This window comes from Giraffa tippelskirchi, chromosome 3 (genome assembly GCF_054371585.1).
Source record: "Giraffa tippelskirchi isolate mGirTip1 chromosome 3, T2T-mGirTip1v1.2.pri, whole genome shotgun sequence".
NCBI classification, from domain to species: domain Eukaryota; kingdom Metazoa; phylum Chordata; class Mammalia; order Artiodactyla; family Giraffidae; genus Giraffa; species Giraffa tippelskirchi.
The window spans coordinates 183,265,778-183,290,396 of record NC_137277.1 but is presented as its reverse complement, the minus strand read 5'-3'; the positions used below and the strand labels follow the sequence as shown (position 1 = coordinate 183,290,396).

At 45.9% G+C, this 24,619-nt stretch overlaps 1 protein-coding gene across 1 annotated transcript; it reads left to right on the top strand.

Annotated features, from left to right (window-relative positions):
* The first annotated feature begins 10,390 nt into the window (after positions 1-10,390).
* On the top strand, positions 10,391-24,192 carry LIN28A (lin-28 RNA binding posttranscriptional regulator A). The gene is made up of 4 exons (XM_081586456.1): positions 10,391-10,533; positions 10,999-11,183; positions 20,416-20,600; positions 21,310-24,192. The coding sequence occupies exons 1-4, from the start codon at positions 10,503-10,505 to the stop codon at positions 21,524-21,526; spliced, it is 618 nt and encodes a 205-aa protein (XP_081442582.1). The 5' UTR covers positions 10,391-10,502; the 3' UTR covers positions 21,527-24,192.
* Positions 24,193-24,619: the final 427 nt, after the last annotated feature.

Below are 24,619 nucleotides of genomic sequence, written 5' to 3'. Positions count from 1 at the left end.
TCTTGCCTGGCAAATCCCACAGACAGAAGAGCCTGGTGGACTACAGTCCATGGGGTTGCAAAAAGTCAGATACGACTTAGCAACTAAACAACAATGCAGCTGGGGAAGGGTGGGACTGGGGTTTGAACAGAAAATTTGACCCCAGAGTCTTTACCCAAGAAGGAGGAGACTTGATCTAAAGTCCCCAGTGGGTAAAGGGTATCGACATCAGCTTCAATACAATGGAAGAAAGAACCTTCTAAAAGCCCTATTAGGGGATGGGGAAGGTTTCCAAAAATAAGCTCTCTATCACTGGAGGTTTGTAAGCTGAGTTGAGAAAATGGTTGATATCAAGCGTGGGGTCTGGCAGGGAATCAGCTTATCTGCAAGGTCACTTTTGGCTCTGAGAGTCAGGGGCCCAAGGATCCTAGATCTGCCTTCTTGTGGCCCCATACCTCATCCTTCAGTAGGACAGCCGTGGGGGCATCTCTTGGCAGAAACTCAAAGTGCAGTTTGCATTCAGGAGAGGCTGGAGGAGAGAAGGGACAGCTTGCACGCATCTGCCCCTCTCTGCCCTTCTCCCATCATGGCCAAATCACAGGAGCCCGGTGGTGAGGAGACGGAGAGGTGGTCCCCTCTCATCCGAGTGGATTATATGGAGTTTGATGCTGTCTCAGATGTCATCTGAAGTGTGGTCTAGTACTTAGGAGCATAGACTAAGGCATTAGACACTTCCTGTTACCCCAGTCAAAAATGAAGATAGTCAGAAAGAGAAGAACAAATACCGTGTGATATCACTTATATGTAGAATCTAAAATACAACGCAAATGAATGTATCTATGAAACAGAAACTGACTCACAGACATGGAGAACAGACTTGTGGTTGCCAAGAGCGAGGGGGGTATGGAGAAGAGAAGGACTGGGAGTTTGGGATTAGAAGATGCAAGCTGTTATCTATAGGAGGAATAAACAACATCCTACTGTATAGCACAGGGAACTATATTCTACATCCTGTGATAAACTATAGTGGAAGAGAATATGAAAATACATATATATATACATTTATATATATACATATACATATATATATATATATAACTGAATCATTTCACTATACAGCAGAAATTAACACAACATGGTAAATCAACTATACTTCAATACATTTTTTTTTTAATGGAGGTTGTTGGGGGATTACATGAGCTAATGTAGGGTCTTGACACAGTGTCTGGAATGTGGTAAACACTCAAACATTTTAGCTGTTATTTTGTTATTACTTTCTGGGAGAATTTGAGGAAGTGATTCAAACCGTGTGAACTTCATTTTTCTCTTCTGTTTAATGAGAAGATAGCATCTCCCTCATAGGGTGGTAGGAGGCGGTGATGCCCAGCACGAAGCAGAAGTTAACAGATGTTATTTCTCCCCTTCCTCTCACGGAGGGAAGTCAAGAACACCTCGACACCTTTGTCCTATTCTTGCTCTGTAATCATCACAAAGGAAAGCAGGAAAAGGCCTTGGAAATCATAAATTCGCTCTCCCATTTGATAGATGGTGAAACCAAGGTCCAGAAAAGAAGAGATTTGCTCAAGGGCACACAGTGAGTTAGGGATAGAGCTAAGACTAGAACCAGAACTTTTTTACCATACCATCCTATCTCTATTTTTTTCTTTTTTTAGCCACACCCTGTGGCATGTGGGATCTTAGTTCCCTGACCAGGGATGGAACCTGTGCCCTCTGCATTGGGAGTGCAGAGTCTTAACCACTGGATCACCAGAGAAGTCCCTCTATCTCTATTATTGACAACATGTTGAATGAATGTGTGATTGAAGATTGACTGAAGGGAGTACAGGTCTCTCTGGATGTCTTCACACGGACGGGAAGTACTTGCTGACGTGGGAACCAAACTTTGTGGCTGTTCACTTTCAAGCCTCCTTGCTTCACTTCTGCTGCTCCTTTCCTCTGTGATGTCCTGCCTTCCTCTGGCTTTCAAACTCCTATACAAGGTTCAATGCAATGCCACCTCCCCTGGGAAGCCTTCCATACCGTATAAAATGAGTCAGCTTTCATTGTTTCCACAGTGCATTATATCTGCCTCTATTATATGTCCCAGTCACAATCTGATGGGATATATATCTTTTACACATTCTTTCCACTAATTTTCTCCCCTAAACAAGGAAACCAAGGTACAGAAACCAATCCTGAATTTGAAGCCCCACTCCCTGATTGAAAAGGGAAATACTAGGAAACCTGAGTTTCTAGTTCTTATTATTAACTAGCTAAGGAACTTGAGCAAGTCACTTGGATTTTAGATCGTGTTTCCACATTTACCAAATAGGTTGGGGAGAAGACAAACTCAGAAGATGCTAATTCGTCAGCCTCTTCTATTACAGAAGAAGAAGTGAAGTGTAGATATTTTTAATGTTTATGGATTTGTTTCTTTTATTTATTTTTGGCTGCACTAGGTCTTCATTGCTACGCACAGGCTTTCTCCAGTTGCAAAGCACAGACTCTAGGGTGCACGGGCTTCAGTAGCTGCGGCTTGCAGGCTCGAGCTCGGTAGTTGCGGCCAACAGGCTTGGCTGCTCTGTAGCACGTGGCATCTTGCCAGACCAGGGATGAAACACATGTCCCCTGCGTTGGCAGGCAAATTCTCAACCACTGGATCACCAGGGAAGTCAAAAGTGTAGATTATTGAATCTGAATGCTAATTCCAGAGTCAACCGACCAGGGTTTGAATTCTGACTCTTATCACTTACTCTGTGACCTTCACTGAGTTACTTAACTCCTCTATGCTCAGTTTCATACACAAAACGGGAACAATAACCCTGCCTATCTCATACATTTGGTGTGAGAATTAAATGAGATAATTTATGTAAAGCACTTGGCACAGTGCCTGGCACATAGAGAATCTTCAAATGGTGTTAAATATCATTTTTTTTTCTACCATTGATAAATCTAGGTTCACAGCCTCAGAATCTAGAAAAGGCATCTCCAACCTCAACATCCTCAGAGCAAGTGAAGTGTCTTTCTTCATTTTGCTAGAGGTCAACAGAGCAGAGTGATAAAGAACATGGCTTTGAAATCATCAAAAAGGTAAGGTTAAAAAGCAGTAGGCTCAGACTTGGAAGCCCTAGCGTATTCCCCTCCTGAGCAACCTTTCTTGGGCAGTTACTCGAGGATGCTATTCAAGTGTGAACCAAGAAAAAGGTTGGCATGGGATCCAGGAAAGAGTGGCTCTGTCCATTGTAGTGAGAGGTTGTGAAAGTGATGGGCTGACTGCTGTGAAACAAGTCCAGAGGGCAACCAGGAGGGAGGTCCTCAAGAAGGGGCTTAGTGGAAAAGATAATATGATGGAGCCATTGAATAGTTGAAGATATTTCAATGACTAATCTTGTGATGAGAGAGAGGAGGTTAGAGTCCAGGGTAAATTCAAAAACAAAAACAAAAACAGCACAGTTTAAGAAAAGAATTGCTGTCCTAGTATACCACTTGGCAATGCAGTGAACATTTCCATAATTATGACAATGTAAACATTGGTTATCAATTTAGTTGAAAATGGTGATTTAACTGTACTGGGAGGAAAAGGAAAGGAGAAGTAGGCCTTGTATGCAAGGTTAAGTCCTCATCCACCATAACATGAAATCAATAGATAATATCTAAAATTGATAAATCAAGGAATGGAGGTACATGCATATTCTTTAGAGATGTGGAAATATCCTCCAGAAGAAATGACTCGTGGGAGTGGAGGGGGTGGGGTATTCAGGGTGCTGTTGTTTTTCATTATAATTCTTTCAATACTAATTGATTTTTTTAGCCACATGCATTAATTACTTTAACTGCTAAAAAAAAAATACAGAAGAAGAAGAATATCAGAGTAAGCTAGATTTGGGATGCACTCTTTGTGATTTGCAAGTCACTTAGCTGAACTGAGTCTCAGTTCCCTCTCCAGTAAATGGGGATCATATTAGGATGGTTGAGGACAGAAAGAGACAATACACAAAAAGCACTCAGCGCAGGCTTGGTATATAGTCAGCTCTCAAATAGTAACTGCAGCACCAGAGAAGAGTAAGTTAAGGACTAGGCTAAAGTACTTTTGGGATAATGACAGCATTTGGTTAGATACCCTGCCTTTTGCATCCACTGTACATGACTGTCACTGGACACATACAAACGGACACCAGGGGAACCGTAGCTGGGTGGATTGTGACTGACAGGCTAGAGTCACAGTAGGAACATTGAAAAGATCAGCAGTCATGAGGGAAATTACAGCTGGGCTTGGCAAGTTTCACTGCAGGAGAACACCTGGGGAGTTACTGTCGCTGGACAGTGGGCTCCAGCAAGCTCATCATTTCCTCCTCTGGCTTGTACCTTGTGGGGGATGTGTCAGAAGGAAAAGATTTAGAGGCTGTCAGGGTGAGGGTCAGAGGTCAGCTGGGGTCAGGAAGTCTATTTCACTGAGGTCACTCTAGTCTCCTTTCAATGTAATGAAGCCATTATTGGTGAAAGCAAGTGCCTGGCGTCTTGCTCTGTGAAGCAAGGCCCACATGGGGAGCAGAACTGAAAGAAGGAAGGGGACTCTCTTGGCTCACCCTCCCTCTGCCAATTCAACAGGCCTAAGAGGTGAGAGGTGCACAATCCTGCTTGATGTAGGAAGCCCTGGTCCTTGGAGAGGGATGAAGATGACAGCATGGGGTGAGAACAGATTGTTTCTCAGAGCAATTAGGAATGGGGTCTCTCGCACACACACGCACAAACACATACACACATCATACTGCTTTAGACAGTCAGAAATGGGAGAAACGCTTGCCTAACAGCTAATCCAACTCTCTCATTTTATCCTTAAAGGGTAAAGCTGAGGGCCTTTCTTGAGGTCACAGAGCAAATTAACAGGCTGGAACTATATATATTATGTGAAATGAAGTGAAAGTCGCTCAGTCGTGTCCGACCCTTTGCGACCCTATGGACTCTAGCCCACCAGGCTCCCCTGTCCATGGGATTTCCCAGGCAAGAATATTGGAGTAAGTTGCCATTGCTGTAAATTTTACTTAATTCTTTGTTTATTGTCTGTTCCTCTCCTCTAGAATGAAAACTCTAGGAGGGTAGGAGCTTCATCTGTTTTGTTCACTGATGTATTCCCAGTGCTTCCAACAATGCTACCTGACACATTATAGATGTTCAATAAATATATGTTAAATGACTTAGTGAACGAGCAGAAACATTGCACACATCATATTCCCTGCCTCATGAATCACAGAGCATATTACCATACTAATTAGCTACACAAAGTCCTATACAGGAAGCCTAGTTAACATATCATTTTCCAAATGATTTCACTATAAAGACCTTTAAAAAATGATAATGTGTATTAATCATCCCATGGAACTAGTATCCTGAGGGACACAATGTGGAAAGTACTTTTCTTAAATGCACATAATCACTCATATTAGCATCAAGGTTTTAACTCCAAACAACCACCTTGGACCCCACCACAGGGTTCTCGAAACACTTTAGAAATGCAAACTGGATGTGGACCATTGCTCAGAAGAGGAGCTGTTTTGGCTCTGGTCAGCTCTTTGATTTAGACGGTCAATGAGTTCGGGGGAGGGTAATCAATAAACGACAGGCTACAGCTCTGGTCCAGGGAAGAGGAATCACAAGCTTGGGTTCTATTTACTAATTATATTGAATATACAGTCTCTCCTTACAGCCTTTTTGTTTGCACATAGTTTGTTTCTTATTGGTAAAATGGGGACAGTACCAGTCACGATAACAACATTCTGGGACTGTGGAAAGAATGTGAGCTTTGGAATCAAATGTATGGGTTCAAATCTACCTCTGCCAAGTATTAGCTAAGTTCATTACCCAAGCTAAATTGATTCATTAGTCTTGTTTCCTCTCCTGTAAGGTGGCAATATTAATACTTATTACTTAGAGTTATTGACAGGCTTGAATGAGAGAAGAAAAGTGCCTCGATAAATAATAGCTGTTATTATTATTATCTATCAGAATATAAGCCCCACAAAGGTGGGATTTTTGTTTGTGTTATTTATCCCAGCACACAACAACGCCTGCCATGGGGGAAGTGCTCAGTAGGTATAGATATATATATACTTAATGGTGATAAGTTACTATTATTACTAAGACCTCTTTCAACTCTTCCTTTTATGGAGATATGAGTCTACACAAGAGGAACTTAGCAAGGTACTTTAAAGGGGAGATGCTCTTTGTGTTTGGGAGCTGATGCTGAGTGGTAGGTGAAGGTGGGTGAACCTGCGCCCCCCTTGGCTGGCACTAAACTGTTAAGCAGGTGGGATCTTCTGTTTAAGTTTTCCCCAGCACAGCATAGACTGACAGCTGAGAATCCCTCTAGACTCTGGGTTTTCTTATAACACCTTTTTATCTACAGCCCTGATTCAGATGTGTTCCTACTAGAGCTTTCAGGTAGTGTTAGGAAAGGAGTTTGGAGAAGGAAATGGCAACCCACTCCAGTATTTTTGCCTGGAGAATCCCATGGACAGAGGATCCTGGCAGGTCATTGTCCGTAGGGTCGCAGAGAGTCGGACACGACTGAAGCAACTAAGCACGCACACATGCTCTTGTGTTGATACTAGACACTTTTGCCTTGTCTGAAGAGCTCCACTTTTCCCCTCTTACCAGATAATATTATCCTCAGAAACCAATACACAAGAAAGTTGCAGTACATAGCTATATCAATGTCTTGCCTGCCTAACGACACTATAACTTCCTGGATAGTAGGAAATGTTTGTTCTTTACTTCGGGGGGGGGTACATTTTTGGTCATTATACTACTTAGTGCATATTATGTATCTAATTCCTCCACCAAATATATGAGCTAGCACAATGACTGGATCATAGTAGCTACCTAGTAAGTTTTCACTGAGATGGGGACCCAAGAAAGGAAGAATGTTTAGTCAGGAGCCTCCATCTCCCACATGGAAATAATCCAGTGGGGATGAGAAGTCAATTATGTTGGGAGCCATGTGTCCCTTCCTAAAGCATCCTCTGCCTCTACATATGCAACTTCATGAGGTCCTGACTCTTCCTGGGTTTAAATCGCTTAGACTTGAGAGAGGCAGTCTAGAAGAGTAAGTATTATGACTATTGTAATAACATTCATCATTTCAGTCAAAACCTATTCATCAAGAGGTAGGGGACATATGTATACCTGTGGCTGATTCATGTTGATATTTGGCGGAAAACAAAAAAATTCTGTAAAGCAGTTATCCTTCAATTAAAACATAAATAAATTTAAAAAACTATTCAGACCAGTATATATAGAATAGATAAACAACAAAGTCCTACTGTTTAGAACAGGGAACTATATTCAATATCCTGTGACAAACCATAATAAAAAGAATATGAAAAAGAATGCACATATATGTATAACTCTTTGCTATACAACAATAATTAACACAATGTTGTAATTCAACTATAGTTCAATAAAAATAAATTTAAAAAACTTATTTAGGAAACTCTTCTTTTTAAAGATTTATTTATTTTTAATTTTTGGCCACATCTTGCAGCATGTGAGATCTCAGTTCCCTGACTAGGGATCGAACCCACAACCCCTGCATTAGAAGGCTAAGTCTTAACTACTGGACCACCAGGGAAGTCCCTCAGGAAACTGGATGTCTTCTGTGGGCCAGCCACTGTGCTAAGTACTGGTAAGGATGTGAGAGAAGGTACAGAAAGAAATAACACATAAATGGTCCAAGTCCTCAGGGATCAAATGATCCAGCAGGTTCTAGGACAAAGAGACAAACGTGCATAATAGCTATAAGCTATAATGATAATAGTAATAATTTACATTGTTCAGGGCTAACATATGTCAGACACTTTTAAAAGCTTTACTTACATAATCTACCTTTATCCTCATGATAACTCTGAGAGTTAAATCTTCATTATCTCCATTGGGCAAAGGAGGAAACCGAGGCATAGGAAGCATATAGCTTTCAGAGCTATAAATAGATGTCCGAACATAGATTATCTGACTCTAACGCCTGTGTTCCTATGAAAAGTGCTACTAATTAGAGAAATAATAATGAAAAAAAAGATTAGTCTCTCTAGTCTTATTTTATGTGATTTAAAAAATATTATCTCCTCTTTCTTCATTCTCTGTGGCTACATGCATCATTTTTCTGAAGAGGAGCTTGAGATATACTACTCTCAGAGAATCATGTATGTTTGGAAGTGCCCTTTCTTTAGAGTCCAAGAAAGTCTGTTCATTCGTCTCCAATGTGTCAGGTTCTCTGAGCGGGTGGGGGCCGTTTGAGAAGAACCAGGTTTTCTGGGAAGAGCGTGGAGGTGAGAACTCAAGAAGGCATTCTCAAAACTGGGAGTTGGGAACCAGGAGAGCGGGGCTCTATTCAGCACCGTGGACAGAGCTTCCGCCGCCCTCAGGACCCTGGACAGTGAAGCTAGTAGCGCCTGCTGGAACAAGTTTCAATTGAAAGCAGACCAAGGGAAGGCAGAGCGCTAAATTCTCTTATCCTCTCTTTTTTCAGGCAGACCTTAGTCACCTGTTCCTGAATCTTAGGAAGAGAGATACAGAGAGTGGGTACATTTTAAGGGCCCTAGAAAGGGGACTAGACTTAGGGATAAGACTTAGGTGGGAAGGATTATATAAATAAAAAATGGTTTTGGCTGATGTACTCGCACAACTCTGGGAACATCTAAATTAGGGTCCTCAGTTGGGACTGTCGCATTGTTAGTGATATTTGTTAATAATTTGTATTTTGTAGGCTGAGGGCCACAGTTGTCCTTTTTATCCCAACTTCCTATCCCCCATTTCTTACACTGAAGTTTCAGTCACTCGGAGAGCACTCTTGATAGGAGAGAGAAATAATCTCTCAACAGCCCCTTGCTCTCCTCCTCATCTTTCCCTTCCCTACCCCCACTAATTCCTGTTCTCTATTTCTCAGTTTCACACGCGGGCGCGCACACACACACACACACGCGGGCGGGCGCAGGAGCACGAGAGGTTCTGCACACTTAGTGGAGACGACTGAATTCCCAGTGAGCGGATGCCCCCGAAAGCAGGCTCTGTCCCTTTAAATGGGTTGTAGCAGTGGGGGAGGGGAACTGGCCGGAGCTGGCATTGTCCAGTTTGAACTGAGCACCGGAAGTGAAGGGGCAGGGCCAGGGCCGTGCACTGAGCCCCGGGCCATTGTCCATCTCCGACCAGGGCACTAGCCACCCCCCTGGCCAACCCTCTTTATCTCCTACCAGGGGAGGCTAACTCTTCAAATGAGGAGAGCCCCTACTCCAGTTCCCCCACCAACCTCACTGTGGGGAAGGGAGCGCACTTTAGGACAGGACTCTGAAGCGAGGAGAGCCTGGGAACCTAAAAGTGTCGGGATCCCTACCACGGATGAGGATGGGATGGCCATGGGGGCAGAATGAGGTCAGCTGGTGGAGAGAGGAACACACTTCAAGCCTCTTCGGGTTCCTTCTTCTGTTCTCTCGGGAAACTCCACGTGGGTCAATGTTAGACAGATTTGGAAGGAAACAAGGAAGAATTCTTTACACGGAATCAATTGGGAGCGCTTTGAGAGATCCAGAGAAACTCGGTGGGAAACTCCGAGACATTCAGTTAGTCAGAGATAGACTTTGAGAGGCCGCGCCTAGGTCAGGAGTGGAGATCGGCCCCGCTAGGTCTCCCACCTCCCCCCTGCTTCCCCATCCCAGGCTTCCCAGTGTCCTGAACTCCAGGTCTATCTAAGCACACGGGGGTGGGGGGTGAGAGCGGGTCAGCGCCGAGCTGCCGGGTCAGCTCGGAGGCCTGAAGGGGAAGGGAGGGGGAGGGGCGCTCCAGGGCTGGGGGAGGGGGAGGGCTCATCCATTTCTCCCTTGACAGGTGGTTTGTGTCTCTGATTGGCCAGCGCTGCCAGGCTCACACCTCCCTCCCCCCCAACTCTCTGGAATGTATAATTATCTGCACGGGGGGTGGGGGTGGTGTGTAAGTGTGTGTGTGTGTGTGTGTGTGTGTGTGTGTGTGTGTGTGTGTGTGTGAGCAGTCACGTGGCTTTAAAACTGCCCCCCCCCGCCACATGCCCCCCACCTGTATGCTGCTTTGGGGACCCCCGCCGAGTCCTTAAAGTGCAGGATCCCAAATTCCCGGATACTCAAGACTTGTAGGGTTGACGGCCCCAATCTCCAGATGTGCGTGTGGGGAGGGGGTGTCAAACCTCTAGGTTCTGAGAAGGGACACCCCAGAGGTGTCAGAGACCGCCGTGGTGGGGGAGGGCCAGAGCTGGAGCCGGAGGGAAAGGGAGGGGAAAGGCGAGGGAGGGGAGGGGAAGGGAGGGGAGGGGGGCTGCCCGCGGGGGGTTGGGTCATTGTCTTTTAGAATTTGGGAGCCTTTGAAAAGCCGTGGGCCCTCCCACCGCTATTGTGCTGGGGAAGATGTAGCTGCCTCTTCCCCGAGCCACCCCTTTGCCTCCGGACTTCTCTGGGGCCAGCAGCCGCCCAAGCAGGGGCCCGGGGCCGCGGGCTCAGCCGACTACCATGGGCTCTGTGTCAAACCAGCAGTTCGCAGGTTCGACCTCGGGACTTACTAGGGACACCTTAGGCGGCAGGGGCGCCCCGAAGCCACATGAAAGAGAGGTGGGGAAGTGTCCCCCAGGCTAGCCCAAGGACCAAGTCTGTGCGGCCTCCTGCTTCTGGGGGCCATCTCTGGAGCCAGGAACCCTGGTGTCCCAGTGGCGAGCAAGCTGAAGGTCCGGGGGCGGGGGGAGAGAAGAGGAGGGGCCTGTCTGGCCGCATGTCCCTGGGCAACGTGTTGTGGGAAGAAAAGCAAAACTTTCGGGGCCCCGCTGGCCTCAGTTTAAGCTGGGGGAGCGCGGGAGGCGGCCGGGATAGGTATCTTCTCGCCGGCTGCTCGGTAGCTGCAGCCTCCTGGGTGTCCAGCCGCGGGCTGGGACCCTCGGATCTCCTTGCCGGCTCTCTGCTGGGGGTCCTCCAATTCCGTGGCCCCCCAGCTGAGCGCCTTCCCAATCTCCAGGTGGCTGCGCTAAGGCGCCGGAGGAGGCGCCGGAGGACGCGGCCCGCGCGGCGGAGGAGCCGCAGCTGCTGCACGGTGCCGGCATCTGTAAGTGGTTCAACGTGCGCATGGGGTTCGGCTTCCTGTCCATGACCGCCCGCGCAGGGGTCGCGCTCGACACCCCGGTGGATGTCTTTGTGCACCAGGTGAGAGCGCTTCTGGTAACTTTGCCGCAGGAACGGGATGTTGGCGCGCGTATCCAAGGGTGGGCGGACGGACTCGGCTGTTGGATTGAGGGGAAATCCAGGGCCCTCATTGTGCGTTCCCGTCTTTGCGTGGCACCCCAGTTCTGAGTCCCTATTAACTCCAACGTGACGAGAGTGGGGGAAGAGCCGATGATTAACACCCCCACCCCCTTCCGGGAACCCCACTGGTTTACCACGTGTCTGTTACCTCTTTCCCCTGGGCAGGGGGCAGGGGGCAGGGAGGTGATCCCATGTGGCAGAACTAAGGTTGTATTGTGCTTGCCGGTGGGGGGAGGGCGAGCAGGCCGGCCAGGGAAGCACATGCCCGGTCAGAGCAGAGCCCTGAGCGCCCGCGCGTTTCAGTATCTTGTGAATGGAGCTCCCGGCCTGGAGGAAGGGAGGGAAACGGCTTCGGGACCCAACAGCGGAAAGCCGAGAAGTCTGCCGGGTCCGTCACCCAGGTGGTCACCCAAAACTCAAGCCCTGGGGTTCTGGATGGGTTTGGCAGATCCTTGAAGGATCCATTTGGGGGGCTTGGAAGTTCCTCAAGAGCACAGTCTCAGGCACATGGATCACTAGAGGGGCTCATACTGTCTATTTCCTATTAGGAAAGAAAACGCAAAGAGCCCGCCCTTCGACTCCTGGGCCAGCCTGGGAGGGAGTTAGGTCGCAACCCCAAGTTCTCAGTTAAAGCAAGGCAGCACAGGGGCGGGGGGTCGGGGGGTGAAATTCAGTGTCGTAGGGCAGGGGCTGGAGAGAGGCTAGCCTCAGGACCTATTCTCCTCAGCTTGGCATTTATGGCCCCAGACAGCCATTGATTGCTGTCCTAACATTCCCGGCCTCAAACAACGAACCGGAGACTTCGTCTACCCTCCTCCCTGGCCGCCCCTTCCTGAGCACCTCACGTAACCACCGTGTAAAGGAAGTTGTTGCTTGCGTTCCCTCCACCTTTGGAGGTTTGGGGCTGGACCTGAGAAGAAATTGCTAATCTCAGACCCAGGAGGTTGACACCCAGGCCGGGCATGGAGGGGTTACTTCGGGGAGGTTGGCTTTAGGAGCAGTGGGGGAGGGGAAAGGAGGATGTGGGGATTAAGGGTTGGAGCCTGAGGGATGGTATTCTGGAGGGGGAGGGGTGGAGAGGGGAGATGCTGGGTAGACTGGTTGGAGGGAAACAGCGGTGAAGTCCCCACATGGCCCTCAGTGAGGATGCGGAATGGGGGAAACAAGAGAGAGAGTACGCAGGGAGATGGGGATCCACCAGTTAACGCTGGGGTCACTGGGCTCCTAGAACATCGGCCAGAAGGGTCGGCTGCAGAATGCTTGGCTGCCCCCTGGCTTCCCCTGCTTCCTCCACCCCCAGCTTTACCCCCTTCCCTTCGTACAACTAATTCTGACTGGTGGCTAGCCCCCCTCCCTGTCTCATTTACATATGTGAATGATAACCCACAGGAAGTAATTGTGGGAGAAAGAAGGGAATTGGCCTCTTTAGATCTATTAAATCACTTTATTACAGGAACCAGCTTTGAATGGCCCTCCTCAGCGGGGTGGCCAGCTCCCCATTTATCTGATCACAAAGAGATTAAAATCTCTCCCGGTCTGGAGACCACTGGACACCCCCAACTTTGGAAAGCCTGGAATGAAAGAGTCAGACCTAACATTTTCTTGCCTCTCTTCCAAAGGTTGCCACATAGGGAAAGACCGAGGGGAAGATAGTCCTTCTGAGGTTCTTTGGTAATATCCAACTCCCAAGGAAGGTTTTCCTGAGCAAATGGGTCTGTGCCTCAGCCCACTTAACCCTTAGGATCAAAGCAGTTGGGAAATATGGGATGGCAGAAAAGAAAATGGGGACTAGCCTTCAGTTTGGGGAGTGGAGCCCACACCATGCTGTTTCAGATGGGTTTGCTGGGAGATAACCTGGACTTGGGGTCTTGGAATGTCCAGGGACATTCCACAGTTGAATAAGTTATCAGGAAGAGTTGAGCTGGGATAAGGAATCAAGAATTTGTCTCTCTAACACCCCCTGCTAACAGTCACAGAGGACGATGATGGAAATTCCCTGAGCTTTATCCCTGAGCTCTGCCTTCACACTGCTGGGGCTTAGGTTGATCCTCAAACTCTACCGTAACACTTAAACTAGTGATTCCAGTCCTGCACTTGAGAAATCTGAAATCTCTCCCTGGGGATCTAATGTAGAGGAATTAGGTGGATGCAGGACAATCCTTAGAAATTTTCCCAGGGCAGGAGAGTGTTCCCAAAATGGAGAGAAAGGAAGACATTTCTCTTTAACAGCGAAACTTCCCCTTTGGCTGCTGGTGGTGGGTACCTTGGAACTGGTGGTGTGGGTGGTGGGCAGGATAACTGTCCTAAGATAACATCTGCTAGGGGAGGGGATGAGGGAGCCCCTTTCCTAAGGAAATGGGGGGGGGACACACAATTAGACATATTCTTTTCCCTTCCAAGGTAGGGCCTATTTTGTTTCCAACACACTGGTCACTGTTCTTATGTTCCCTGTCCAACCCTCAGTGCCCAATAGGGGTGGATACGTGGGAAAGAAAACCTACTGTCAGCCTTAAAAAAAAATGAGTGAATAAAACCCATAAAGCGAAAAGACTTCTGTACCAACCCTGGTACTTAGCCGCAGGTTTTAGGCTAGAACTCTCTTGCTGTCCCCGAATTTGGGGAAATTTAAGAATCATCATAGTGGCAGCTAGCTAGCCCTTAAATCCAGGTTTCTCAATCTCTGCACTACTGACATATTTCAAGCAGGATAACTTCTCATTCTGGGCATCCCTCAGTTGTGACAACCAAAAATGTCTCCAGACATTGCCAAATGCCCCCCTGGGAGGCAAACTCAGCCCCAGTTGAGAAACAGCTCCATCAAAAGGTGGAGCAAGAAAGAGCTAACTACTGTCTCCTGGTTGCCTGAGAAGGACTAAGAATTCTCAACTCTGTGGCCATTTAAAAAGTTTTGACCATTTTAACAGAAACCTCCTGTTTCCTGTGGCTCAACTCCCAACCTCCCCTAGATGTGCAAAAGTTGAAAATCAGGAAGAAGTCCCCTGTTTTCTCCCACAGCTCTTTGGAACTCAAATCTGTTTAAAATAGCTTTCTGGCTAAAATGCTGTATTAGAATGCTTGGAGGCAAAAGAGCACAAATTTGACCGAGGCACCAGGTTTGGGTTAAGAGAAGAAATTTCCAGTACCAAGAAACTGCTGATGCCACGTGGCCTGCTTTCTCTGAAAAGGATGAGTGGGGGTGGTGAGAGCAACTTCAGGCCGGTCTAGATTAAGCCTCAGGTTTGGGGGCAGGGAGAATGTAAAGGGCTCTTTCCTACCCGGTTTATAACCTTACCAGTGCCTCTGATTACCTTCCTTATGTTTAGGTCTTGATGTACTTGTCTTAACTCTTCCTCTAACCTGAACTCTTTGAAGAGATGGACTAGTAGTCCGGTTAGTTTTCTAGTATGCACTTGGTGGGCTGAAGATATGAGGAACGAAGGGGCCCCTGAGAAATCAAGAGTACACTCACAGTTGGGGGTCCTTGTCGGCAGGTCTTCCTCCAGACCAGAAGCTTGGAGATAGGGAGGGAATGTGAACTGATAGTTTCCGTCTTTCCGGACCAGGGCCTGAAGAGGGCTTGGCACTCAGTAAAAACGCCTTGAAAATTTGTGGAGTGAATGTCAGTAGCTCACAGCTGAGCTCCAGAGAGGACACGGAAGCCATGGGTTGAAGGGTCATTCACTAGTTATTTCTTTTCCATCTTAACAGGGAATTTTTAAAAGGTCATTATTTTTAGTTAATTAATTAGGCCGTGAAGCTTGAGGGATCTTAGTTCCCTGACCAGGGATCCAATCCAAATCCCTCACCGTAGAAGTGAGGAGACTTAAGCACTGGACCATCAGGAAGGGAAAGTATTGTGTTTTCCTCCCACTCCTCCAGAAAGAATTTTTTAAATGCGTGGGTTTTTTCAGGAAGTTAGTAGAAAAGCATGTGAGTTAATTTGAGCATTACGAGATCTTGAGTCCTTCTGTTTGTGAAGAGACATACTTTCTAGACAGTGTTCCAAGTAAAGACTGTGCCACCATCCGGAGTAAAGCTTGTGGTTAGTGGCACTACTTGCCATCTAAGTGGTTTTCAGTGATTTTTCTTCAGGGCAAGGTTGTTGCTGGAACATTCCTAATCTAACTATCAAAACTATCATACTCCCCAGCCTATGGAAATTCCTTGGTGGGTTTTTTTTTTGTTTGTTTGAGAAACAGCCTGAGGCACATCACCCCTCCCTTCTTCCTGCAGGCAAGAATAGCAACTACTATCAGTGTTAAATCTGGAAGGTCAAAGGAGGTGAAGGAGGAGGAGAAGAAAACTTTCCAGAATAGTATGCAATTAATACAGACTCAGCTTGGAGTTCTTTAATTCAGACTGGTAAAGAGAGTAAATGGCTTTTGTCAACAGAGCAGAACAACAACTGGGCTTCTGGTTAAAAACTCCAGGATCTTTTCTTCACTTCTTGAGTGGGTGAGTGGGGGTGGTGGGGAGAGAACAGCCCCATCTTTATCGGGACCTACCCTGGGTTGGATCCTCATCAGAGTTCAGTCCCCTTGTGACTCCATATTCCTAAGGACCACAGAGAAGATGCCCGTCCTAAGGAGCTGGGAAGATCAATCTAGGTGAACTCTTAGGTGCAGAGTTGAGAACACTGTGCGGCTCCTTCCTCTCTTCTGCTCCAGCTACCTGGGTGCAGACAGGCTGATGAGCAGCACCATCTGGTGGAGAACTCCAGGCAGGAACTGGATGTGTGAGGGGTGTATGCTGGCAGCCTGTGGTTCTGGGTGGATCTCTTTCCCCATTCTCCCTGACAAAATAAACCGCTTCTGATAGAACCCATTGGTTTCCTACCTCCTACCAAACCCTACCTTTAGGAATGAGGCTTGGGTTGAACTGTGAGGACACCTTAGGACTAACTCATTAAAATTAAATTGCTTTTTACTTTTTCAGTGTGGCTCTTAGAAAGTTTTAAAATGTCTATGCGCCTTGCATTATATTGCAGAGCACTGTATATAAAGTTTGGGCAGGGTGCTTAACCCCTCTGTCTCCATGAATTCAGCAGGGGGCATGATAAAAAGCTTGGTGTGAAGGTCACATGTGTTACACCATGTGACATGCTTAAAACTGCTTAGCCTATAGTAAGCATTAGTACATATTAGTCATTTTGGATAGTAGAGAAGTTGGGTTTTTTTCTGCAAATGTTTGTGCACTGCTAAGCACCTAGAACTGAGGGTATAGCCATACACTAGGTAGTCTTGAGCCAGAATGGCCCTGGATATTGCAGAAAAGCCAAATACCCAACCTTTGATCAATTACAGATAATTATAGAACCAGAGCTTATTTATCCAAATTTCACAGAGCAAGCTGAGGGAAACTCAAGTTTGCTGTGAGTTTTTTACTCCACACTCCCTGAGTGACTCCTCAGGTCCCTTCTCTCTATGACTTACAAAGGTGTAATCTTGATGTGGAGGAAGGTTAGAGTAGGCAGCAGTGAGGTATTGGGGGTGCAGAAGGCCTTAGTACTATAGCTGGCCCATCCTTCCCTGCCATCCAAAAAATGCCTCCTATAACTGTTTTCTGTCTGATTAAATACCATCTTCCCCTCTCCCCCACTGCAGGCTACCCACACTCCTACTTTGAACAGACAAGGGAAAGGAAGATGGGACAGCGGCAGCCCTCCCACCTATAATATAATTTATCTGAATAAACAACCCTAATTTGGCCCCTCAGTAAAAAAAAAAAAGGTTTGACTGGGGGCCCTGGAAAGGTGGGAGGAGGGTAGGTCAGGAGGAAAGATGGCTGCTGGTAGTGGCTTTGGCTGGCCCCAAACTTGACTAGGGAAGAAAGGTGTCTCTGTGTCCATTCCTTTCACCGTGACCATAACCCCCTACATGGAGAGGAAGGAAGGAAGGAACTGGTGAATGTGGTAAATGTGTGATGGGGGGGGGGTCAAGGGGGAATCTGCATCCTCTGGAACTCCAGGAATCTGACCACCAGAACCAACCAGTGTCAACTCTTTGTTTCCCAGAGCCGGGCTGTCTTGGGGGAGCTCAAGCCTTGCCCCTCCCCCCCCAGGTCTTTTCTTTTTTGGAGGGGATGGAGAGAGGGGCGGGGCCCAGGCCCTGCTTTGTGTGTGGCTGGTGGGGTGGGGGGTGGTAGCAAGAATTTCAGGCTCCTTTCTGATGCAGGCCCTGTGAGGCAGGCTCAGTGGGGCTGCACGCTGATTACCTATCTGATAAGAGTGGAATTCAAACTATGTGTTTTAGAAGGTGGGGGGGGGGGCAAGGAGCCACCCCTGGAGACCACCAGTCTAAATCTTGGCTGATTATGGTGAGGTACCCACAGGGATTTTTTTTTTTTACCCTTTATCTTTTCAAAGGAAAAGATGGTCTTAAGCTGACCTCAAATCCTCCAGGGATAGAGTGAGTGAACTAAGAGGACTAGGCAATTTCAAATGTCCCCATTTATATTATCCTCTGGTTCTCACAGTAAGCCTAGAAGGTATAGATGCAGAAGATTGCGGTGCTCAGTAAACTGGAGCTCGTAGAGGGGATATTTTTCTGAGTTTCCACTGCTAGTTAGCGATAAAAAACTAGGGTTAAAATGCTGGGTCTTTTGACACTTCTTTCTCACTGTTAGCACGCCCTCATCCAGTCTGAAAAGGCTGGTGATAATTGCCACTTGGGATTTATATGTGGCAGGCAAAGTGTTAACTACTTTTCATGCATAAAACCTCACAGCACCACCATAAAATTAGTATTTACTCCATTTTGTAGGCTAACACAGAAAGTGGGGATAGGCTGTCAGACTCTAAACCTTTGCTCTTAATATCTATCTGCTGAATCACAGAGAGAACTGGGAGTGTTCCACTAGGCAAATGGGAGAAGCTGAGTTTACCTGGGTCAAGAATGCTCTTGGTCTGGATCCTCCAGCATCTCCTGACTCACTGGCTTGTCCCAGCTCAATAAGAGACACATCAGATTTAACATCAAATTCAGGGTGGTGGTTATGTAACTGGGAGGAGGAAAGAATTTTCACCTTTCTGAAATGTTTTAATATTCTGCTTTAACGCTCCACGTTCAGATTGGGGGAGGGGGGTGTGTCATTACAACCCTGGCTGTTCATGTGCTAATGAGAAGGGAGAGGATCCCAAACCTTTGGAATATTTCATTCATTGATATTTATTGGGCATATATCCTACCTGCCTAATCTTCATTAAAATTTTAGGTAAATAGCTACGGTTATCCCATTGTCTGAAAGTTCTGAGACCCAGAGGTAAGTAACTCACCAAGATCAAACACAATGCCAGAAATTGGTGGAATCAGTATTTCATGAACCAAGATGTATCTGACACCTGAGCCTAGGCTCTTAATTACCTCAATGGAAGTCTTGTCTTAAGCATACCATCTAAATTAAAAGAAAAATGTAAATGACTGAGGAATTGGGAATCCCATTTGGCAAAAGAGCATGTTTAATCTAAGTCCCAGTTTGAAATAGCCACCTTGCCCCACCCCCACCAGCAACTTCATAAAAGGCCTCAAGCCAGGACTAGGTACATGGTGATCCCTTTTGCTTCTGAACCACATTTTCAACAACGACTACACCTTGTTGACATATTTGACATGTTCTTTGGATATTTTGGAAGATATCTATAATGAAGTCTGTTCTGTGCAGGGTCTGGGAGAGGCTGTCATTCCACTAATGTGTTATTGATGCAGAAAATGGCAAGGTGAAATGGGCTATCCAATCCAGAACTCTGGGTTCTTATGACCCTGGTGTTGCCACTCAACTAACTGTTTGAATAACTCCTTTTTTTCTTTTTTCTTTTAAATTTTGGTTCAAACAAGCAGTGTTTCAGTGAGATCATTCCACACAGTATTTGAAGTCTTTCTCTTCCTTTGAAAATTTGATTATCTTCCCAAGTTATATAATTAAAGCCTACCTCCTTTTCATTAATTCATCCAAAATGTGCTAGGCATTATTTAGGTGTCAAAATGCAGCAGTGAACAAAGCAAGGACTTTACATTCTTTCAAATGGCTTTATGGTATTTTTGTTTTCTGTTTTTGTGGGTTTTTTTGAACCAGTGAGATATTAAATATATGTGTCATGCTAGGTCCTCCTGCAAATTATTCTGTTCTGTGAGTCTTTCATATTGATTCATAGTAACTTTTTATAGTTTTATCAATTTAGATATTTAATTCTTCTGAAATATTTTGCATACATATGATGTAAAGTATAAATTTCTGGCTTCATTTTCTAGTGAATAACTGGTTTCTCAATAATGCTGTTTATGGAATTATTTTCCTCACCTGCTGATTTCTGCACTTATTCTTGGATCTTCCAGTAGATTTTCTCTTCTAATCCACTGAGCTGTCTGCTTGGGTCATACTGTCTTTTCCCTTCAACTTTCAGTAACATTGTTTTGATATAATTTCAAATTTGGGAAAAGGTTGCAAGAATAGTGTGAAAACCTCCCATATAACCTTTACCCAGATACATCAATTGTTAACATTTTGTACCATTTGCTTTAATTGTTTTTTTTTTCCCTTGTACAGGTTTCGAACATCTTTATCTTTACAATATTTCAGCATGTTTTTTTCTAAAATATGGCTATTCTCTTAGGTAACTTCAGTACAATGATCGAAATTAGGGAACTTATCACATTTGCCTACATTCCATGCGCAAATTTTGTCGGTTCTCCTAATATTTTCTCCTGTTCTAAGAGCCAACCAGAATCATGTATGGCACTCAGTTTCTTCACTTCGTAGGGGTTTGTCTTTCATGACTGACATCTTTTAAGTGTATAGGCCTGTTACTTTATATTTTACAATTTTACATTGGTTGATTTCTTATAAATGCTATGTTTAACAATTTTTTCTGCTGTTCTATTTTACTGAGAACCTTCAATGAGAATAGCTGCAAAAAATACTATGGCATCTGTTTACTTAGTGATTGTTCCTAATGTAATGTAGAGTTCTTGTCCTTAATGGTGGTGACTCTTCCAATCACAGTGTCTTTACCAATAAAATGGAAATGTTACACCCTTACTCTTTCAATCTTAGAGGAACATGCGTATGAAGGTTTTGGTATTTTGGGTGTAATAATGAAGGCTAACATTAAAATCTACCATGCTTCTCTCCCCCCCAGAGTAAGCTGCACATGGAAGGCTTCCGGAGCCTGAAGGAGGGTGAGGCCGTGGAGTTCACCTTTAAGAAGTCTGCCAAGGGCCTGGAATCTATCCGAGTCACCGGCCCTGGTGGGGTGTTCTGTATTGGGAGTGAAAGGCGGCCCAAAGGGAAGAATATGCAGAAACGCAGATCAAAGGGGGACAGGTATGGACTGGAAGGCAGCTTGTGTGGGTTGGTAGGGATGATGAGCGCTCTCCCTTTCGTGGTTGGACAAGATGTCAAAGATAAAGTGAAGCCTGTGGCCCCTGGCAACATCTGGATGTGGGAGGCAAAGAGAGGGTGGTGTGTGTGGAGGGTACTCCATGATCTACTCTTCTACTTGATAAGTAATTGGGTTCTGGGAGCTCGAGCTTTGATTGCTAAATGGGGATTGTGACACTAACCTCACACGCTATTTTAGAACTAAAGGAGACCATGGATGTGAAAGTGTACATGGTGAGGCCAAGACGGTATATCTGTAGCTGTTGCTTCTTCATCTCATCTCCAAATGATTGGTTTCCTTCATGTTAGTTCTGTGCACAAACAGATTCTGGCCCTTTAATTTCTTCTCCATTTTAATGAATGAGAGGTACTGTTTTTAAGGGTACGGTACTTCTCAGTTGGGGCCCAGGATTTCCATTCTTGGTATTTTCAATTTGTCATGAATCTCAAGCTATCATCTAGATATTAGAGGTCTGGAAAGGACTCGGAGATATCTAGTCATATACCCCTTTTGTAATTGGGGAAATTGGTCTCCAGGCAGGGAAGTGGGTAAATTAACAACTAAAAGCAGAGCCCAAGGGTCCTCACTCGGGAAACATTGTGGTCTCTTCTCATGCCTGACTCTCAACTTGACTATCTTGCTTGATGGTAGGTGCTACAACTGTGGAGGTCTAGACCATCATGCCAAGGAATGCAAACTGCCACCCCAGCCCAAGAAGTGCCATTTCTGCCAGAGCATCAACCATATGGTAGCCTCGTGCCCACTGAAGGCCCAGCAAGCTCCCAGCTCCCAGGGAAAGCCAGCCTACTTTCAGGAGGAGGAAGAAGAGATCCATAGCTCTGCCATGCTCCCAGAGGCCCAGAATTGAGCCACAGTGGGTGGGGGCTATCCTTTTGTGATCAGAAAGTTTTGAGGAGCAGGCATCAATCGGCAGAGTGGAGAAAGTGGGGACAGGGTGGGTAGGGTGCAGCTGGCACTGCCATATATCTGAGGCTGGAGTCCACAGCATCACCCCCTCTTCCCTCTTGGTGGGAGGAAGGGATGAGGCAAAGAAACTCCAATCAGCTCTTTCCAAATGCACATGAGGGCTTTGGGGGTTAACTCTCCCTGCATGCTTTATCTGAGTTGCCACCCCCAGAATCTCCAGCTTTTGAAAGTGGCCTGGGTAGGGAAGTTGTTTTACTCTTAAAGAAGAATGTGGAATAATATTTCCCGTATCAGAGTGTAAAGATTAAGAAGAGAAGATTGATGGACCCAACCAACAAGCCACTACATTCCATGGGAGGAAACATTTCAGGAGGGGCGGCAGGGTTTTCCTCATCTTCTCTCCTCATAACCCCCTCTTGGGACAGAATGCTAAGAACTGTCCCAAGTAATGGGTTATGATGACAGGTAAAGGGGTGATCGAGGGAACAGCTGCAGACTTGCTGCTTCTAAGCTTACTCTCACCCCATTCTGGGCCAACTCAATTTTATTTATTTGCTTCCTTGAGTGACTGTACCTTGGGTCCCACTTTCTCCAGGATGCCAACTGCACTAGCTGTGTGCGAATGACGTATCTTGTGCATTTTAACTTTTTTTTCGTAATATAAATATTCTGGTTTTGTATTTTTGTGTATTTTAATCTAAGGCCCTCATTCCTGCACTGTGTTCTCAGGTACGTGAGCAATCTCAGGGATAAGTCGGCAGCAGCTCCGGGTCTGCATGGCAGGAATGCTTTTTGTTGCTGTATCATCAGAGAGAACAACTATTTGGAGTGTGTATAGCCTATTGAACTACCTCATTTTTGCCAATTAGAGCTGGCTCTTCTGCCATAGTGTCCTCTTGAAACCCGTCCATCTTCAGCATTTCATGAGAGACTAGGTTTTAACTGGGTTGCCCCATGACTTGGTCTCCTTCCTACTGAAAGATTGGAAATTGGTCTGAACGGGAAAACGTGGTGCAGAGAGGTTAGGAGAGGCTGGGCCAGGTAAGAAGTGCAGAGAGGGGGAAGCCAAGATTAGGCACAGGTCATCTGTATGTGTGATAAAGGATTCCTGTTCCAGTCTATAATCCCAGGGCACAGGACTCGCTTTATATACCAGATCCATCCTTCACCTGACTGGGCTAGGCCGACCATGCACAACAGAGTGTGTGTATTTTTATAAAAAAATGGAAGTTGGTAAGATGTTTTTAAGAACAATGCCTCTGTACCCATCTTGAGATGCCCAGGGATGGATATGTGAAGCAAGGATAAGATCTTTAACGATTCTGGGCTTTTCCTCCTTGGCTTCTGGAGAGACCATCAGCAATGGCTTCTTTGTGGTTCTCAGAGCCAGGGTCCTACCCTGCTGCAGCAGTGATTAGTATCATGGCAGCTAAAGGAGAAAGGGCAGTTGGGGGGGAGGGTTCATTTACAAGCTGTGAGATCACTGCAGACCTACCTCACTGTGTTGTCACGGGGCAAATGCAATAGAACGCATTGGGTGATGTGTGTCTGATCCTTGTCTCCCCCAACTGCTGCCCCCCTCTAGTTATTATATTTGTCTGGGCTTTGTAGGACTTCACAAGTAGCTGATTTGGTGATTGCTAGGTGGCCTAGTTTGTGTAAATATAATGTGTTGGTCTTCTCCATGTTCTTTTGGGGTTTTATTGTTTACAAACTTCTTTTTATATTGAGAAAAGTAGCCAAAGCATCTTTGACAAAACGTTCTGCACCAGGCAAAAAGATCTGAAACAAGCTTGGGACCCCTCTTCTTGAAGTGTGTGGGGGGGTGTCTTGAACTACACTTTCTTTTGTGTTCCCCTTCCTCTATTTCCTATTTCAAACAAGATCTGTCCTAAAAACTAGATTCCTACCCCCTCTTTCCACCTTTGTGCCCCCCAAAATAGACCATATACCTATACGTTTAATTTGTGGGGTACCTGTGATTAAGTGATTTGTGCAAAAATCCTGAAGAAGCTAAGATCTCTCCATCTCTTGTTCCCAGTCTTGAGTCATGTCCATTCCTTGATGTGATTCATGCTAAATGGGCTGCTGTATTTGGATGGATTAAGACCAACTTTAATTTCTAATCCAAGGGTAGAGAGGAGCAATGAAAGGGGCCTTCCATGTAGAAGGTGGGGCTGGGAAACCACAAAAGGAAAGATGAATGTATACCCAAGTCACTCAGGAACTTTTATGCAGGTGCAAGAAACTTATGTCAAAGTGGCCACAAGATTGTTTAATAGCAGACGGACGAATGTAACTCCATGTTTACTGCTAGAAACCAAAGCTTTGTATGAAATCTTGAATTTATGGGGAGGGAGGGAGGGTAGAAAAGCATGTACCCATCTGTTCTTGTCCTCATCCCTTCTCATACCTGAACTGCAGGAGACACAGCCCCTTGGGCTTTGGCGACCCCATCTGGGCAGTGTTTATTTGATGGCTGATTTTGCTGTGCCAGGTACTTCCTTTCCCATTTGCTATCATTTTGTAACACACACACTGACCCTTTTCCCTTCCCTTTCTTTTCCTTGGGAATATACAATGAATAAAAACTTATTGGTACTGAAACTGTCTGTCATCTTGGTTGATATTTAAGGCGCCTTCCTCCTACCGTTATTCCCACCTTGGATTGGGACTCAGAAGTCATGAGAAGAACCATTAAGTTTTCAGTTCAGCCATTTTCTTAGGAGTGAATCTTAAAAGTTCAGTGTTTTTAGCACCTCATTACAGTGGATTTTTGTTTCTAGTTAAGGCCTCTTGTCCTTTCCTTGGAAGCTGCCACATTCAAGAGGGGATTAAGGGCTTGGCATGCATAAGAATGGGGTTGCCTGTGCCACTGACTGGGATGAAAGGATGGGGCCATGGCTTGGGGCATGAGACCCTAATAATACTTTGTCCCTTGCTCCTCAAAGCCCTTTACAAATCTTAATTAATTAACCCCCTGTAGCAACCCAGGGAGGGAAAATACTGGAAAGTGGGGAAAGTGAGGCCAGAG